The sequence below is a fragment of the Cervus elaphus genome, chromosome 21 (assembly GCF_910594005.1).
Source record: "Cervus elaphus chromosome 21, mCerEla1.1, whole genome shotgun sequence".
In the NCBI taxonomy this organism is placed as follows: domain Eukaryota; kingdom Metazoa; phylum Chordata; class Mammalia; order Artiodactyla; family Cervidae; genus Cervus; species Cervus elaphus.
In genome coordinates, this window is record NC_057835.1 from 12,740,252 (window position 1) to 12,758,099 (window position 17,848).

Here is a 17,848-nt window from a genome sequence, read left to right on the forward strand (position 1 = left end):
CAAGAAGCGAGCGGCCTGAAAAAATGATGCAGGATGTACTCTAAACTGGGTCATTCTCCACCCAGAGGGCTCGGCGCGTGGCTGACTCCCCGTGTGGATCCCCTGTGCCGTTGGCTTCGAGCGGCTTCGACAGCCCGGGGAGAGAAGAAAATGGGAAACAGCATGCGATCCACCCCGGCGCCCCCCGAGAGGCCTCTGCCCAGCTCAGAGGGTAAGTCTGGTTTCTTCAGCGAAGATGGGGCAATGGGGCGCCTGACAGCTGTTAAAACAGGGCAATGGGTACATAGGGCTTCCTTATACCGTCTCTCTTGCTTTGCCTGTGTTAACATGCTCGGGATTAAATGCTAAAAATTATCAACAATGGTGGCCTGCCAGGATGCTAAGCCGCTGGCATTTTACAATGGAATTTCGAAGCAGCTGGTTCAATCATTTTATTTCATTTATAGGTGGGGAAATGAGGCCCACAAAGCAAATGCAACTTGTATATCAGATATTGGTAGAGTCAGATTTCCAACCAAAGCTGGTCTGGTTCTGAAACCTAGGTTTTTTCTACCATTCCTTGCCAACCGTGATATAATATTATGACGGGTATATTAATATTATCCTGAGTGTATGATATTATCGTGGGTACATAATGTTCGCATGGATATATAATGCTACAAAAGCTCGGCTAGAACGTTTTCAGTGTAACTGGATGAAGCTAGCCACTAGTCCTAAGAAATCTTCCTGAAAATAAAGGAATCTTTGTGAGCATCTGTAGGACAGAAGGGACCAGGTGTCCTAGAAAGAGGGCATAGTGTGGTGGGTTAATTGAGGATGACAGGAACAGCTTTCTCCAGAGATGCAAGGCTGAGCCCAACTCTCGAAGCCACAGTCATTCAGGGATGGCCTGAGAGTTGGGAGGGGATACTGGCAAGAAGAAAGACAGGCTGAGAGCAAACCCATGGTTTAGAGGTACAGGCGGCCGCCAACACCCTCACCTTTATTTCCTATAAGAACAGTGAGGACGTACCAATGGGTCCTTTAGGGAGTCAGAAAGGGGATGGCCAGGTTTGGTGATCCATCAGGTCTCCAGGGTGAGTCTTGGGGGCTTTGGGACACTTGGATCTCCCACCTTCTATCACAGCACCTGGAGTCTGATCGCCCTCTCCTAAGGGGTGACCCCACCTGGTGCCCCCGTGCCCCTTGCAGCACTGAACTGGGCCAAGTTCACAGGCACGGCCCAGCACAATGTCTGCTAAGCACAGCTCCACACGAGCGGGGACAAAACCAGACCAAGCCCTGTCTCCCCACCTGCCGCTTAATCCATGACACCTGTGACCCCTTGAAATAGGAGCCACCTTCTCATTTCTTCCAAAATGGAGCTACTCCATATCCACGGTCTCATGACTCCTCAGATGCCCCCAGGTGACTGCGCGGAGACCCTCCTGTTCCGTCCTTGCTCAAGTCAGATGCAGGGCAATTCTAGTGACCATCCTGTCCAGCTCCGCAACACCCCTCCCCAGACCTAAGGGGGAAGACAGTGAGAATGTTCCCCCAGACAAAGGAGGTGGAGCCGCGTGATTAGGGGGCGGGAGTGAGTGCACCCCGGGCAAAGTTCCGAGCTGTGTGCAGCTGTGCAGAGTGGCTGAGGCCTGAGCGCCTCTCCCACCTCCTCCCAACCGGCTCATGTCAGTCTCCTGCTCTGACCGTGGCCACTTCTAGAAAAGCGATTCTGCCAGGCCCAGGGCCCCGGCTGCCTGGGGGAGGCACCACCCAGGAGCCCATCTTGTGAGGTCGCCTCTCCCACGGGGGTGGCGGGGGCGGCGGGGGCGGCATGCTTGAGCGAACGCCATGAAAACACGGGTCTCCAAGGACTCGCCTATTTGCCTTTATTTTCTCCATGCAAATCATCATGAAATAAGTTTCTCTTTTTCCACTGTGTGGGTGGGAGGGTGCCTCTAGAGAAGAGGGCCAGGGGTCTCCCCGACCCTCCGCCCCCTGGTTCCGAGAATTCCCCAGGTGGTACCCGGTTTACGATCCAGGCAACCACATCAAGTGCTGGCGGCCGGTGGCTTTTCCATCCCCCACCCCTGAAAAGTTTCCTTTGTGATCAGTCCTAACTTGATTTCCTCTTTCCTCTGACTAAGGGATGAGGTGGTACAGTCGATGCTAAGTGAATTAGTCTCGATTCAAATGATGTCAAGAAGGTGGGTTTGCATGGAACAAGCACCTTTCAGCCAACACTCCTGCTTACTCATTTGATTGGTCTCGAGGACCCAGGAGGTCTCCCGGGAGCAGAATGTTTAGGCCAACAGACAGTGCTTCCACTGACTTCAAAAGCCCCACAGCTCCAGGCTCCATATACAGATGAGCAAGAGGCCAACAATGTGGACTTCTAGACAAACAAGTGTTCTTGAGCAGGACTGTGAATGCCTGGGAATATGGATTTGCCCGTCTGTTTTCTCCTCAACTAAGCTTTCCAGACTATTCCTGATTAGTTCCCAGAGACAAATACCATAAAACCCAGAGAGACAGCAGGGCTTGCTGGAAATAGGGCAGGTCTCAGAGGCAGATGACCTTGTTGGGCTTCTGGTATTGTCCTGCAGGGGCTGCCTGACCACAGGGAAGTCACTCAGCCTCCCACGAGGCAGGCTGTCCATGGAGATCAGAGTAATTCTTCCCCAACAGCGATGGGAGCACAAAGCAGCCACCTGACACATGTGGGTGGAAGCACTCCTTTTTTAAACTCCATTTGAGGTTATTCGATGGCTCTAGGCTGTGTCTAAATGGTCTTCCCCCTGCACCCCACCCCACCCCGTAAAAAGTTTTAAAGTGGGGATTCCGTGACTTGTTCCCAAATCATCCCAAAGAGCTCATTTTCTCTGCAAATTCTATGCATGGTTCAGACTCCTGTTTGGGGCCAGACACAGGTGGAACAAACTTGAGTAAGACCCAGGGAATTCCCAAAGAGCTAGGAAATGGCATATTTCCACCCTAAAAAGAGAATTCAGTCACCTTGCTGTGATCTTTTTCCTCTCCCTATTTCTAACCTTATCACCCTGACCTAAAGTGAGATCTCACTGGCAGAGGTGGTAACACAAACCCAGACACTGCTCAGACCCCTCTCTATGCAAGGTGGAAAGAATGCTAAACTGTGCATTTACATAGCATCAAGAGTGCTGCCCAGGTGGGTGGAAAGAGGGGTGGGTGGGGTTCTAGGGAGGAAGAAGGAGCAGGCAGTCTCAGAGCCAGGGGACTACTTCTCAGTGGGTGGTGCTCAGACCACCTGCCTCGATCCCCTGGGTAACCATCAAAAACGCAGATTCCAGGACTTTCCTGGTGATCCAGTAGCTAAGACTCTATACTCCCAGTGCAGGGGACCCAGGTTCAATCCCTGGTCAGGGAACTAGTTCCCACATGCCCCAATTAAGCATTCACATGTCACAGCAAACACCAGACACAGCCGAATAAATAAATAATTTTAAAAACTCACATTTCGGGGCCCCACTCTAGACCTGCTCATCAGAATCCAGGATGGTGGGAGGGGGCAGCATGCCTCATTTCCTACAAGTCTCCTGATGCCTCTTAAGCTGCCTAAAGCTTGCAGACCACAGACCTGCTGCTACACCAGCATGCAAGGAGCGAGAGAGGAAAAGCCAGCCTGTCTCCCTTGTGTCTCTCTGTCATTGATTGTAAAAAGCGGAAATTCAAGTTACTTGGTGCTTATATGCACCAGTCATGAGGCCACATGCTTTAGACACATCAACTCTGGATTCTCACCTAGAGCTGAGGTTCATCCCTGTTAGCATCTCCACTTGGCAGCTGAGGAAACTGAGGGATGAGATGGTCCAGTTACTTGCCTGAGGCCATATGGCTGGGATTTGGGAAGCCAGTGGCCTGAATCTAGAGTTCCCCCATCACCCCGACATTATATGCCTGGAGGGAATGGACTTACTAAAAGGACAGGTGTTCCCTAGGATGAGGGACAGTGTGGTCACCAGAGCAAATGACACAGACACTCAAGTGGCCTTGTGAAAGACAGACAGAAACCCAAGTCAGCTCTTAACTAGAGGCACATTCCCCATCTGGTCTCACTGACTCCACTGCTGGTACATACGATGGCTTTAGGACGAACATCATTCAGTTTTTGCACTGAACGTGTAATATTTGTACATTTCATGGATACCATGCAAATTATGACCAATCCACCAAACCTGACTTCACATTGGTTAGAATGGGATTAAAGATTTTTTAAAGTAAATTAACATTAAAAAAAAAACACAAACACTAGGCTCAGAGGGCTAGTGTTTCAGCATACAAGGAGTTCCCTGGTGGCTCAGATGGTAAAGAGTCTGTCTGCAATGCAGGAGACCCAGGTGCAGACTCTGGGTTGGGAAGATCCCCTGGAGGAGGGCATGGCAACCCACTCCGGTATTGTTGCCTGGAGAATCCCCATGGACAGAGGAGCCTGGTGGGCTGCAGTCCATGGGGTCCCCAGAGTTGGACACATCTGAAGCAACTCAGCAGGCATGCAGTATAGGTGGTGCTCAGCTGTGACGAGAAAAGTGGGCGGTCAAGAGCGGAGTCTGCTGTTAGGTTACCTGGTTCTGAAACTAGGCCCTCAACTTGCTGGTTGTTTTTTTTGGCAAGACTCTCCACCTTGATGTCCCATCCAAGAGCCTCAGAGTCTGCTCAGTCCCATACTTGCCCATCTAATCGACAGAGAAGACCTCTCTGGGCCATTGTGTCTTCCTTTCCAGGCCATTACAAAGGACCCACAGGCACAAGTGGCCCATGGTGACCAAGAGAACTCAGCAGACCTGCTATCAGGCCACTCTGCCCAGGCCTGTCTCATTGCTTATGTGTGTGTTGGTGCCAGGGGTATTTCCTGTGAAAGATAACTAAAAGTAAGACCTGCTTTGACTCCTCCGTAGGCCATGAGTTTGAGCATGACTCAAGGGAATGCAAAACAAGAAGCTGAGCTCACTAAGTTAGTTAACTCCTGTCCCACCATCTGCACTGAGTAGCTTTGTGTCAATTCTGAAGCCACAGTTAAATCAGTTTTTGTCCCAATTTGTCATGAGTCAAAGGTCAACTGGGCAGAGCTTGGTAACTAAGTCCCAAAATGAGCAAAGAAGCTTCGTGACCTCACCATGAGCTTGGCAACCCCCATGCTCTCCCCTGAACATGTTTCTGAAACTCCTTCAGCCTTGCTTTCTTCACCTTTTAAATAAGAAGATGAAAGTCGCTCAGTCCTGTTCGACTCCTTGCAACCCCGTGGACTATACAGCCATGAAATTCTCCAGGCCAGAATACTGCAGTGGGTAGCCTTTCCCTTCCCCAGGGGATCTTCCCAACCCAGGGATCGAACCCAGGTCTCCCACATTGCAGGTGGATTCTTTCCCAGCTGAGCCACCTGGGAAGCCCAAGAATACTGGAGTGGGTAGCCTATCCCTTCTCCAGAGGATCTTCTCAACCCAGGAATCGAACCAGGGTCTCCAGCATTGCAGGCAGATTCTTCACCAACTGAGCTATCAGGGAAGCCCAAATAAGAATATATGTTCCGTATATTTATCGTGTTGTATTGGAGCCAAGAAAGTAAAGAATGCCTGCTTTTGCAAGATGGTTATACATGGGATTTACTAAAGGCTTTCTGCATTTTAAAAGAAATGATAGGCCTTGCCTGGTGGTCCAGGGGCAAAGACCCGGGGCTCTCAATGCAGGGGGCCCGGGTTTGATCCCTGGTCAGTGAACTAGACCCCACATGCCACAACTAAAAGATTCTTCATACTGCACCCAAGACCAAATGCAGCCAAATAAACTAAAAACTTTTTTGCACTTGGATTGTTATTTTCCTATGCAGCTAATTAATATGGCTTTCTCTCAATGGCTCAGGCCACTGAAATTCATATAGCAAATAATTAGTTTATATTGAAATGCAAAAAAGCACAGATGCTCTTTATATGTTTTTAAATATAACTAGTTATGTCTCCAGGACTATTAATACTGTAAATGTAGCCTTGTGGTTAGGGTTTACTAAACTTACACATCAATAAATTCTACTTGTTTATACAATTGAAAACCAAAGAAAAAAATGAATGATAATGCTACTCTAAGGAATAATAATGCAAAAAAAGGGCCTGTCCTCTTGTGACCAAGTAATATCTGTGGCTAGTAAGTTTCTGCCTCAGTTTCCTTCCACTTTTGGATTCATTTCCTATTTTACACTTTTGTACAGTGTGTTTAATCTGACTCATTTTTGCATTCAGCTATCAGCAAATATTTGGTCTCTTGAATTGCATCTTCTATTCTCACCAAATGGCATTTATTTTTAGAAGATAAGAATATTTTTAAATTTACGGGACTAGAGGCTTTGCAAAATTCAGAACACTACTGGCTGAGGCTGGCCTGGGATCACAACGGAAATGATAACCTCACCCCCTGCCATAAACACGATACCAGCTACCGCTGACTGAGGCAGGCTCTGTTCATACACTTCTTCATGAATCCTAACCTGATGCAAGAGGTCCAGTGTGACAGTTCCAATTTTAATACATGAAGAAATCAAGCTCAGATGAATTAAAAATAAATCTCTCCCCAACTCACAGAACAATTATGCAGAGGAGGTGGAATTTAAGCCCGGCCTGATTGATTTCAAAGCTGGTCCTCTCTTCTGAAAGCTCTCCCTGGATTTCTCCTTTGTCTGCCCAGCACGCATCTCATCACTTAATTCGGTTCCTTATCTCGAGTCTGCAATAATCCTGTCTGCTTCCTCTGAGCAACTCTTCCCTGTATCCTTCATTTATCTGACTTAATTCAAATGCTCTGCTCTCCACAAAGCTAGGGACTACAGAAGTCCATAATCATGCATTTGAGCTTTATGAGCAAATGTGAGTTTTCTATTTTGCATTAATTTCACCATAGGGACCAAAGTTCATGGAGACTTAGGTGGGATTCTAGCCCCAGACCTTACTTAAAACAGCCGCCCTTCCCACAAAAGTACAAACCAATCTCTGTCTCCCCCTGACTTTGCTGTCTGTTTTTCTAGTGCTGGGGAAACAAGGTGATGGGGTGGACCTAAAATCCCTCGCAAAAGACCAAGCAAGGGCCATAACCTTGAAGCCAAAGCTCGAACTCAGTTTTTCTCAGTGATGCTTAAGTGTCATAGCTATCAAAAAACATCATTATTACGGAAATTCCACAGGAAACTCAACTCTGTTATTGTGAAATTGAAACCCTCCAGCCCCTGAAGCCTGTTTTCCCCTGCTTGAAACAAATTTTTTATAAAGGGATTTTGTTTTTGTTTCTGTTTTTACCATTAAGAGCAGACGGTTGCTCTGTTCCACAGCCTTAATCTTGTATCGGAGATCAAAGCCCTGGCTTCTTTTGTAGATACACAGCTTGTTTCAAGGTTCCATTGCTGTCACAGATAACAAAGCTGTGCGTCTCATTTTCACGCTTGTTTTTCAAAACGGTCTGGTTTCGTCACCCCACCCCCACCGCCTACCATCCTGCTTGCCACAAATCAGGCTTCCTTCTCCTGGACCCTTTAAAAAGCTCAGCACGACGGCAGTTTTCCAAGGCCTAGTAGCACCAGGACCTGCTCACGTGTTCATTTGGTAAACCTTCCTTGAGCATCCCGGGCTGGGTGCACAAGACTGCTCCTCCTAGAGTTCACAGCCATTCCCTGATGGTCACACATACGCCACATACAACCCCGGCTTACTGCCTCAAAGGCAAAGGCCAGGGCCGGAGAAGCAGGACCATAGGAAGGCTGGGCTCCTGAGCATCAGGTGATCTCTGAGTCGACAGAGGTGCGAGGGATGAGACAGGGGAGAGCAGAGTGTGGTCCAGGCGGAGGGAACAGCCTGTTGACTGGCTCTGCGGATGGGTAATCTGGCCGGCTGGGAAAAACACAGCGGCCCATCTCAGAGCAATGCAGGCAATGGAGACCCTGTTACTAAGTGGTCCTTCCATAGTTGGGGGCTGTCAATCTAAGAAGAACAGATTTCCGTCATGAAGGCAGTTTCCAACCCCTCATTTTCCAGAGTAACCCACATCCCGGAGGGGAAAATGTGACCACACTCAGAGTCGCGAATCAGCCTCAAAACCAGGACGATTTACCAGCATCTGGACAAACCTGATGCACCGGGCCTGGCTTCCTGGCACAATGCCTTCCTCCGTCCCCTACCTAACATTCTACCTGCAATTTCGTGCCCTTTTTCTTAAAGAGGACCTCCAGATCTACAGAGGTTTCATGTCCCACCAAGTCTGGCTCCATCCCTTGCTAGAACTCGGGAGTTTGGGCTTGAAGCCCAACTGTAGCGCTATCACTAATTATTGAACCAGGTCTGGGCTGCATGAGGGAAGAACTCTTTCTTGATTCAGCAAAGCAGAGTGTGACAGACGACTCCCTACAGGTGCGGGGAGGGTCAGAGACCTCACAGGTCAGCCTTCCCCGGGGACTCCGCTCCTTCTCACGAGCCCTCCCCGACTCCAACGACCATGGCCACCGTGAGTCACTTTTGGTTTCCATCTCACACACAGGGACGTTTGTTCTTACAGGGGGTGTTGTCTGTGACTCAGCTTCCCCAAGTGAACAATTCATCTGAGCACACTATTCCATGGCCATCACTCATTTCTCATTTATTCTTACTCATCCTCATATTTAAGCTCTCTTTCAACTTAGTCTGATGGAGACTATGTGAGTTGGAGACTACAAGACAGATGGGCTGTAAGGGACAGGGGCTAGAGGTCCCACCTAGATCCTAGAAGGTGGCCACCAAGCCTGCCTGGGGTGAACGGGGCAGGGAATACCCTCCTTCCATGACTGATGTATTCTCTAGAATATGAGCTCCATGACAGCAGGGAGACTTGGCTTGCCTTGTTCACCATGCCTGAGCCACAGTAGGGGCTCAGCAAATAATTGGTGAATGAATGGATAAATAGTATGTTACCCAGAATTTTGAGTTCAGATGCCCAGCCAGGAAATAGACTAATAAATGCAACATCAGAGCAAACAATAATTTTCTTTGCCAATTCGTTGTTGTTATTATTCAATCACTAAATCATGTCTGACTCTTTGCAACCTATGGACTGCAGCACACCAGGCTTCCCTGTCCTTCACTCTCTCCTGGAGCTTGCTCAAACTCACGTCTATTGGGTCAGTGATGCCATCCAACCATCTCATCCTCTGTCGCCTGCTTTTCCTCCTGCCCTCAATCTTTCCCAGCATCAGAGTCTTTTCCAGTCTGTAGGATAAGCTATTTCCCCAAAGATGTACCCTGATACTGCCCTGTAGCTGAGGTACCTGAATCACTTGTGAAACAAGGCTTTGCTTAGTGACAAAAGGCAAATACATGCTGTCACTCTATTTTTAGTCTACAGTAAGCTGTACTAACATCAACCAGAATGAACCAGAAAGCAACCTTTCCTTTTCAAAACTGCACCAGAATTACTTTCAACATATGTATGATGAGTACTTGATTTTTTTCCTACCTCTCCACCAGCAAAGGTCCTTGTTAAATAGACTTCTGACTTGGCACGTTACATTCTGTGGGGAAGAAGGGCTTTATTGAGCTTCAGAGTTAATAACCTCCTGGTCCTGGTGGGTCCCCAGAACTCACGGGGCCTAGCCCTGACACCGCCACTTCAATAAGTTGCAGATGTGGGACTCGAAAGCCCCAAGGAGGGTACCTAAAGTCATGGTAATAAGACAGGATGTTTTCACAGCATCTCATCATTCATGGGTGCTGCTATATACTTTCATCTTATCTCACAAAAATCCTGGAAAGAGGAGTTATTAGTCCCATTTTAAAGATGGGAAAATGGAGGCTAGTAGGCATTCCAGGACTTGCCCAAGAATATATGGATCAGTAGACACAAGGGAACATCCTGGAGTCAGACCTCGTGACCTCAGCTCAAAGACCTCTGGATCCCCCTTTCCCAGATGAAAATGTCCAGGCCAGGGCAGGGATGAGCAGGAGAGTAGGTCACCTGGCCCTCTGGGTTCTTTCGGGCACCTGACTCACCATTCCTGAAGAGAGGAGGACCAACTGAAAACTGCTGTTTCAAAACAATCAGCTGCCTTTTGCTGTGAAGTCCCCAGGAAGGTCTTACCTCTGCCCCCACCTTGGTTTTGTCTCCCCAGAACTGGATAGTGACTTTCTGGCTGTGCTAAGCGACTACCCATCTCCTGACATCAGTCCCCCCATATTCCGCCGTGGGGAGAAACTGCGCGTGATTTCTGAGTGAGTGAGCTTTCCAAAACTTTTATGATGCCCCTGAAGAACTCAATGCTGGAGGGAATTGTTAGATTTTTGCTACAGTTGTCTGGTTCCCCATGGGTCCTGGTCCTGTTGTGAGGTGAGAAAGTTGGCCCAAACAGCGGACCTCTGGGTTTAAGCCTCCTGACTGCCACTGGTGCTCTAAAACTTTTACTGGCTCCCAGTTGCCTAATGGATAAAATTGAGATTTCTTAACTTGGCTTTTGAGACCCTTTACAATCCAGCTTCTGTTTCTTATGTTGGCCTCATCTCCCCCCGACATGGGCAAGGTTGAGGTTATACATTAATGCAAACTCAGGAAGAGGACTCAGGGATCTGAAGAAAAAAAAAAACTTCTGATGATAAACAGAAAGGTATTGCCTTCTGACTTGTTGTCTCTTTTAGATTTGAAAAAGGCTATAGAAGACATAGGGGCTCTGAGCCCCTTTTATTTAGATCCTCACTGATGTAGACATGTGAAACTATCTTGGTTACACCTCAGGGTCTAATTTAGCAGAGTAAACATTTATTTTTTAAAAAGCCTCCAACCATGGAAGACAAGTCAGAAACAGCTGCTGATCCCTGAAGGGTGGCTATTGCCAGCACGTGGGAAGAATTTCTGTTTAGATCAAAATGGGGGGATATACTTAAAAACTAAATTTTCATAGGGAGAAAGTCTAGTTAATGTGGCCAAGGACAGACCTTGAAAAAGGAACATCCCAATGCACCCTGGGTTACATCTGGTTACTCTGTTCATTCATTCAATTACTCACCACTTCCCTAGTCATTCTTTTCTATTTGTTCTTATCCTTCTAGTGAAGGGGGCTGGTGGAAAGCCATCTCTCTTAGCACCGGTCGAGAAAGTTACATTCCTGGAATATGCGTGGCCAGAGTTTACCATGGGTGAGTACATTTCTAAAATAGCATCAATAAAGCACAATCTCTATGAGAATGTGGGCTTCCCTGTGGCTCAAACAGAATAGAATCTGCCTGCCATGCAGGAGACCTGGGTTCAATCCCTGGGTTGGGAAGATCCCCTGGAGAAGGAAATGGCTACCCACTCCAGTATTCTTGCCCGGTGAATTTCATGAACTGAGGAGCCTGGCGGGCTATAGTCACGGGGTCGCAAAGAGTCAGACATGACTGAGTGACTAAATTTCATTTCTATGAGAGTGCATAGAGAGATCCCAGCAGGGGACACTGGAAAGGAAGGTGTTGGTTGAGCAGGGTCACTTCTAATCTTAGCTCAGTCTCTAAGCACAGAGGTGTCCTTGAGTTAACCCTTTCTCTCTCTGAGACTCAATTTCTCCATTAGGAAGATGAATAAGGGACCTCACAGGTATCATGTGATGTTGCTATAGCAATAAGGATTCAGGAACTGTGATCACAAGAGGCAACAGACGAAAGTCAGCCAATCTGAGGCGCAAATCCAGAGACTCTCACTGAGTCTGTATGACAGTGGGCACGTGTCAGCTTCCTATGCCCACTCATAAATTAAATAAGAGCGTAGTAGAGAATGACAGGAGTGATGACCAACAGCCATGGGACCAGAGTCAGGCTGTCAGGAGAATGAGTTCTCGGAGCGGTGCCTGGTGTTACCAGCAGTGCTCAGTACATACTGTGGGTGCATGGGTGCTCAGGCGTGTCCAGCTCTTAATGAGCCTATGAACGGGAGCCCGCCAGGCTCCTCTGTCCATGGGATTCTCCAGGCAAGAATACCGGAGTGGGTTGCCATTTTCTCCTCCAGGGGATCTTCCCGACCCAGGGATCAAACTCGTGTCTCCTGAGTCTCCTGCATTATCAGCTGGATTCTCTACCACTGAACCACCTGGGAAACCCACTCAATACAGACCAGCCACATTCTTATCAAATCATATCCAGCACCTGGAGAACATGCTGCCAAAAATGCTTACACACCCACCCGGACAAATGGAGAAGTTAAGCAAAAAAGGAGCCCCTTTAAATAATAGAGCATGCAGATGAGAAAGCAAAGATGTTTGTCTCCCCTGCAGTCATACAGAAGAGGCCACGGGACATGACAGGTGGCCCTGGTGGCCAGCACACCCCAGCCAGGACAGGTGTGGCTCAGCCTGGCTTCCACAGTGGGGCCTTGGAAAAAAATTCCTCAGTCTCCATGAACCACAGTCTCCTCATCTGTCCAGCTACCAAGGCCAGACCTTGGCATATAGGACGGGAGAAGGGAACTCCACTTTTCATTTGAGGGGTCCAGAAATAACTTCCTTACAGTCAGAGAAAGACTCTGCAAGCCACCTGCTCACCTGGGGAAGCAGAGCGAACTGCCTAAGTTTTCTGAAGCATGGAACCCAGTGCATGTCATTCAGTGTTACTGATTCTGATGATGAATACCAAGAGTTGTCCCTGTGCTGAGGATGACGAAGCTGAGCAGAGGAGGGGCGGTGGTTGCTATGAGAGTTACGTCCTGAAAGAGACGTGAGTCATGTAACTCTTATCAGCTGTGTGTCACTGATCCATCTGTGCACTCAGCCAACAGGCATCAGTACTTTCGTGCTGAAGAGGCGGTGCTGAATGCCGGCATGAGTGGGGACAGGGGGTGAAGAACCCAGATGAGTAAGATGTAATCCTGACCCTACAGAGCTTCCAGTTCCAGCTGGTGCAATAATGTCCTGAAAACCCAGAGCGGGAAGACAGGGGGTGCAGCACAGTGGTAATGGAATTGGAAAAATGCATCCCAGTTCTAGCACTGTCCATTGCGATGTGGGTGCGTGCATGCCCAGTCACTCGAATTCGATTCTTTGTGACCCCATGGGCTGCAGCTTCCAGGCTCCTCTGTCCATGGGATTTCCCAGGCAAGCATACTGGAGTGGGTTGCCATTTCCTACTCCACGGGTGGGGTCACTTCAACAAATTAATCACTCTGGCCCTCAGCATCCTCATCAGTGAGATAGAAGGTATGCTCTTGATCTTAGGTGGTTGATATGAAGGTTAGATTTCAAGTGTGTGATATGGTATGGGCCCATAATTAGTATTCATGCATGGATGTTGTTATTGCCATTGTTTTATTATCTTCATTTTTATAAGTGGAATCTTATGAAAGGACTTTAAAGGATGAAAGTTTATCATGTATGCTAAAACAAATTAATATGCCATGCATCATGGAGAACTAAGGGAATAGTTGAAATATTTGGCCGAATATGGCGTCACCATGATCTTACTAACAAGAGCTCTCTTGGAGACCAGCACATAAGTAAAATGGCATCTGATGTTATGTCTGCGGGTTTCTCACACGTGGTGGGAAGCCTCAGCCAGCCACGCCAATGGCCTGCTTTCATGCCACGGGGAATATTAAAGGGTGAGAAATAGCAGAGTGTTAATACTGCCACAATACTCGCTCATCCAGACATGTGATCAAAAGCCAGGGCCCATTCCCTGAAACACAACATCAATTAAGAAGGGATGTGCAATTGCTTCAGAATACACAGCAGCCAACTGCTAACAGCATTTCTGCAACACGAGTCAGGGCCCTTCCCCTCAGAACTCAGATTCCTTTGTGTTCCCAGCTGCTTTCTAAAGCATATTCACAGTGCCCACTCTTCTCTGAAGGTGAGCATTCCATTGGAAAGCTGGGCTACAGTATTATAACTGTTTTATTTTTTAACAGTGAAGTGAAAAAAAATGCAAAGAAATGCATCGTGCAATGACAACTGAGTTTAAAACGTGTTGGAAGGGAGAAAACAAGGAGGAAATAGAATGTATGCAGGGTGGGGCGTCAGGTGGTGAAATTAGGCACCGCCATTTCTTTCATTTTCTTTCTTTCTTTCTCATATTGACTCATTCTTTCATGGCTATATACCACGGCTTGATAACTTGGACACCCAGGTGAGCAAGACAACACCCCAAACGACAGACACGGTCCCTGCCCCCGCGGATGGAGGAGCTGAGCAATCAGAGTATAAGGAACATAGACATTAAATAAACTGCCCAAAAGGTCCCTTATCATGTTTTAAGATGCTTTTATATAATACAGAATGGGTACCATGTAGCTGGCATTTAAGAAACAGGATGAGAAAGATGCTGTGTGCCTCTCTGTGTCATTATGCTATGTAACACCTGCCTTGCAGGTGAATAAATGAATGATGAACCATTGATTGCCTTGCTCTATTTTTTAATCCCAACAGTGGGTTTTATGTTAGCTGGACCTGGATCATTTCTGCATCCCTCCTGTCTTCTGGTGGGGAGGGTACATTCAGGGTACTCACAGCTGTCTTTTCTTGTCCCCAGCTGGCTGTTTGAAGGGCTGGGCAGAGACAAGGCTGAGGAGCTGCTGCAGCTCCCGGACACGAAGATCGGCTCCTTCATGATCAGAGAGAGTGAGACCAAGAAAGGTGAGCAGCCTTGAACACATCTTTCCATGCGGGGGTCAGAGAACAAGCTTTGCTCTGGGCTGATTCATGCATCACCCCGCTCAGGTCCCCTTCCTCCCACGATGCACGTGAATCGACCCATGCGGTGAGCTCCCAGAAGCCCACACACCGGCAGGGTGGCCAGCACTGAAACCGGGGCACTGGAGCCAGGCTGCAGGGAGCTGGTGGGCCACAGGCTCAGGCTCTGACCCACGCCAGGCCTGGCAGACTCCCGCTGCAGAATTTCCCAACCTCGGAGAAAAGATGAAAACACCAGTGGGCAGTGCCCAGGCCAGAGAGAGCATGGGCCGCAAAGCTCTGTGACTGGGGCAAGTCATGTACTTCTCTGACCTCAGTTTTCTCATCTGTGAAATGGAGAGAAAACCCTTTCCTTGTGAGACTGTGGTGTGATTCAAATGTAATGATATTTGTTGTGCTCTCACAACACAGCAAACCTTCAATCTTAGTCCCTGTGCTCTACAATGAAATCAGACAGCTTAGAGGACTGGGACGAGCAGATTCACCATGGCCTTCACCGCTGTAATTTTCATACATCCTGTGCAATAAGTAATTTGGTGAAAAAGAAATAGCCGGGCTTTGCAATGGTTCAAAGCAAGAGTCTCCAGCTCTAGTTTGGCCTGTTTGAATCACTAAGAAGTCACCTCCTCTCTCTAGGCCTCTTGTCCTTTCTCTATAGCATGGGATTAACAACAGGAACGTATTTGGTAGGTGTCTGGAATAGGTGGTGGTGGTTTAGTTTGCTAAGTCGTATCTGACTCTTCTGACCCCAAGGACTGGAGCCTGCCAGGTTCCTCTGTCCATGGGATTCTCCAGGCAAGAATATTGGAATGGGTTGCCATTTCCTTCTCCAGGGGATTTTCCTGACCCAGGGATCAAACTCAGATCTCCTGCACTGCAGGCAGATTCTTTACCAACTGATCTATGAGGGAAGTCTGGAATAGAGTATGCATAAACTCACAGAAGCCAAACATTAATAGCTGGGGCTTACTCATACTAACGGAGAATTAACATTAACTTCTCGAATACAGAAAATAGCCCCACAATCTCAGCCTGCTTCTTGTACACCCACCATCAAAGAAGAGAAAGTGTGGTTTCTGAGACTATCTCCCACGCGCTTATTAAGCACCAGAGCTACCTGGTACTAGATTGAGCCTTCCAGTAAAATGAGCGCCAGCTTTCCTCTGGGGAAGCAGGGACCTTCTCTGTGATATAATGAAGACTCCAGGACCAACCTTTTTCTTAAAAAACCTAAATATGCAGGGTGAGAGCAAAAGCAAAGCAGAGGCGAAACTTCCTTTGCAGGTCCCAGGGGGTCTCCTGAGGTAGGAGACCGAGACCCAGGCAGGGTCAGGGGGTGGTGGGGGATGGACCCCAAGTGTAGCTGCCAGAGCTGATCTAAAAATAGGCTGAGCGGCAGCCTGGGTGGGGGCGGCAGGCTCTGCTCCCTCGGGTATGCAAAGTTCTCATAAGTTTCCACCTGCAGCCCTTGAACTGCTCGCTGTCCTTTCAGTCCCTGTTGCCATTACCAGAAGACACATGCTGAGCCGCCGCAGAGGGCGGGCCTGGGAGAGCGAGGGATGCTGGCCGCTGGAGAGGCCTGCCCCAGGAGGACAAGGTCCCACCCGCCTCAGGGCGGCCACTTCTGAGCAGCGTGCCTCCAGCCATTTCACTGCTTGCTCTGAGTCTCAGTTTCTCCAGCTGTAACAGCGTCTGAGGACAATACCTCCCAGGGTCTTTCTGAGAATCAATAGAGAGGTTGCTATGAAATAGCTCAGCCCCTGGCCCTGCATATGCAAGCCACAGCTCAGTACATGCAAGTGTCCCACCCCACTCACTGCCCTGTGAGCTTTTTCCCTCCCGGAGCCCTAGAAGACAGCAAGGAGGACCCGTGTGTGTGTGTGTGTGTGTGTGTGTGTGTGACTTGGTCGTGTCCAACTCTTTGTGACCCCGTGGACTGTATCCCCCCAGTCTCCTCTGTCCACGGAAATCTTCCGGCAAGAATACTAGAGTAGGTTGTTATTTCCTACTCCAGGGGATCTTCCCAATCCAGGGACTGAACCCATGTCTCCTGCATTGCAGGCAGATTCTTCACCATCTGAGCCACCAGGGAAGCCCGAGAACCCTTACACGTGACCTAAGCTCAGTTCTCTCACTTTCCATTTGAGGCAATGGAGGCTAAGAGAGGTGCAGAAACTCACCCAACGTTCTACTCTGATGAACCCATCTTGGGTTCATGGTGCTGAAGAAAAAATAACACATTTTATATTGCTGAGGGATACTCAGAAAAAAGTCTTCACAGCCGTATTTCCTTCATTTCTGAGAACACCATGCCCAAGTCAGAGGGGAAGGGTCTAAGAAAAAGGGGCCACAACTGTAAAGCCCCTTCAGCTGCCTGATGGGGCAGCATTGGTGGGTCAGGGAGGAAAACGAGAGCACAAATATCTCAGAGTGTGAACTCGAGAAAGACTCAAGAATGACCGCAGATTCAGGACGTACAGATTACAACCCAGTGCTAGTCATTTCATTTTCTAAGGACCCCAGTGGCTCAGACGGTAAAGAACTCGCCTACAATGCAAGAGACCTGGGTTCGACCTCTGGGTTGGGAAGATTCCCTGGAGGAGGGCATGGCAACCCACTCCAGTGTTCTTGCCTGGAGAATCCCATGGACAGAGGAGCCTGGTGGGCTATAGTCCATGGGTTTGCCAAGAGTCGGACACAACTAAGCGACTAAGCACAGCGCACCAGAGCCCACAAAAGGATGTGGAAGCCTCCCACATGGTAACTAACAAAGCAAAGATTTAGCCTCTGTGTTTGGAAATCTGCATTGCAGGTACTATCCCTGGTGGTCCAGGGGCTAAGACTCCATGCTCCCAATGGGCGGGGTTCGATCCCTACTCAGGGAACTAGATCCCACTAGATACCAAAACTTAGAGTTTGCATGCTGCAACTTAAAAAGAAAAAAAGATCCTGTATGCTGTATCAAAGATCAAGATCCCATGAGCCACAACTGAGACTCAGTGCAGCCAGATAAAATAAATACACGAATATTTTTGAAAAGAAAAGAGCATTGAGGTACGGTTAATGCAACTGGACTGCTCAAATACCACGTTCCTGGAGATTCCAAAGAGAGAGCTACATCCAAACAGATGAGGTGTGAGCAGTTGTTGCTCAAAACCCAAGAGCATCTGTCTGGGTACC

The 17,848-nt window shown here is 48.4% G+C and overlaps 2 protein-coding genes across 5 annotated transcripts in view; one reads left to right on the top strand and one right to left on the bottom strand.

Annotated features, from left to right (window-relative positions):
- Positions 1 to 17,848, bottom strand: part of TG (thyroglobulin) — a 235,546-nt gene that overhangs the window by 70,742 nt on the left and 146,956 nt on the right. The gene's annotated exons all lie outside the window — the stretch shown is intronic.
- The window catches only part of SLA (Src like adaptor), a 36,512-nt gene that overhangs the window by 11,288 nt on the left and 7,376 nt on the right, over positions 1 to 17,848 (top strand). For 2 of the 4 annotated variants that reach the window (XM_043880096.1, XM_043880097.1), the window contains exons 2-5: positions 66 to 211; positions 10,133 to 10,232; positions 11,064 to 11,150; positions 14,508 to 14,611. In XM_043880096.1, the coding sequence (XP_043736031.1) occupies positions 151 to 211; positions 10,133 to 10,232; positions 11,064 to 11,150; positions 14,508 to 14,611 (352 nt within the window). In that variant the 5' untranslated portion in view covers positions 66 to 150. Of the gene's footprint in view, positions 1 to 18; positions 212 to 10,132; positions 10,233 to 11,063; positions 11,151 to 14,507; positions 14,612 to 17,848 lie in introns of those variants that run through there. The other 2 variants (XM_043880094.1, XM_043880095.1) reach the window with 1 other exon arrangement.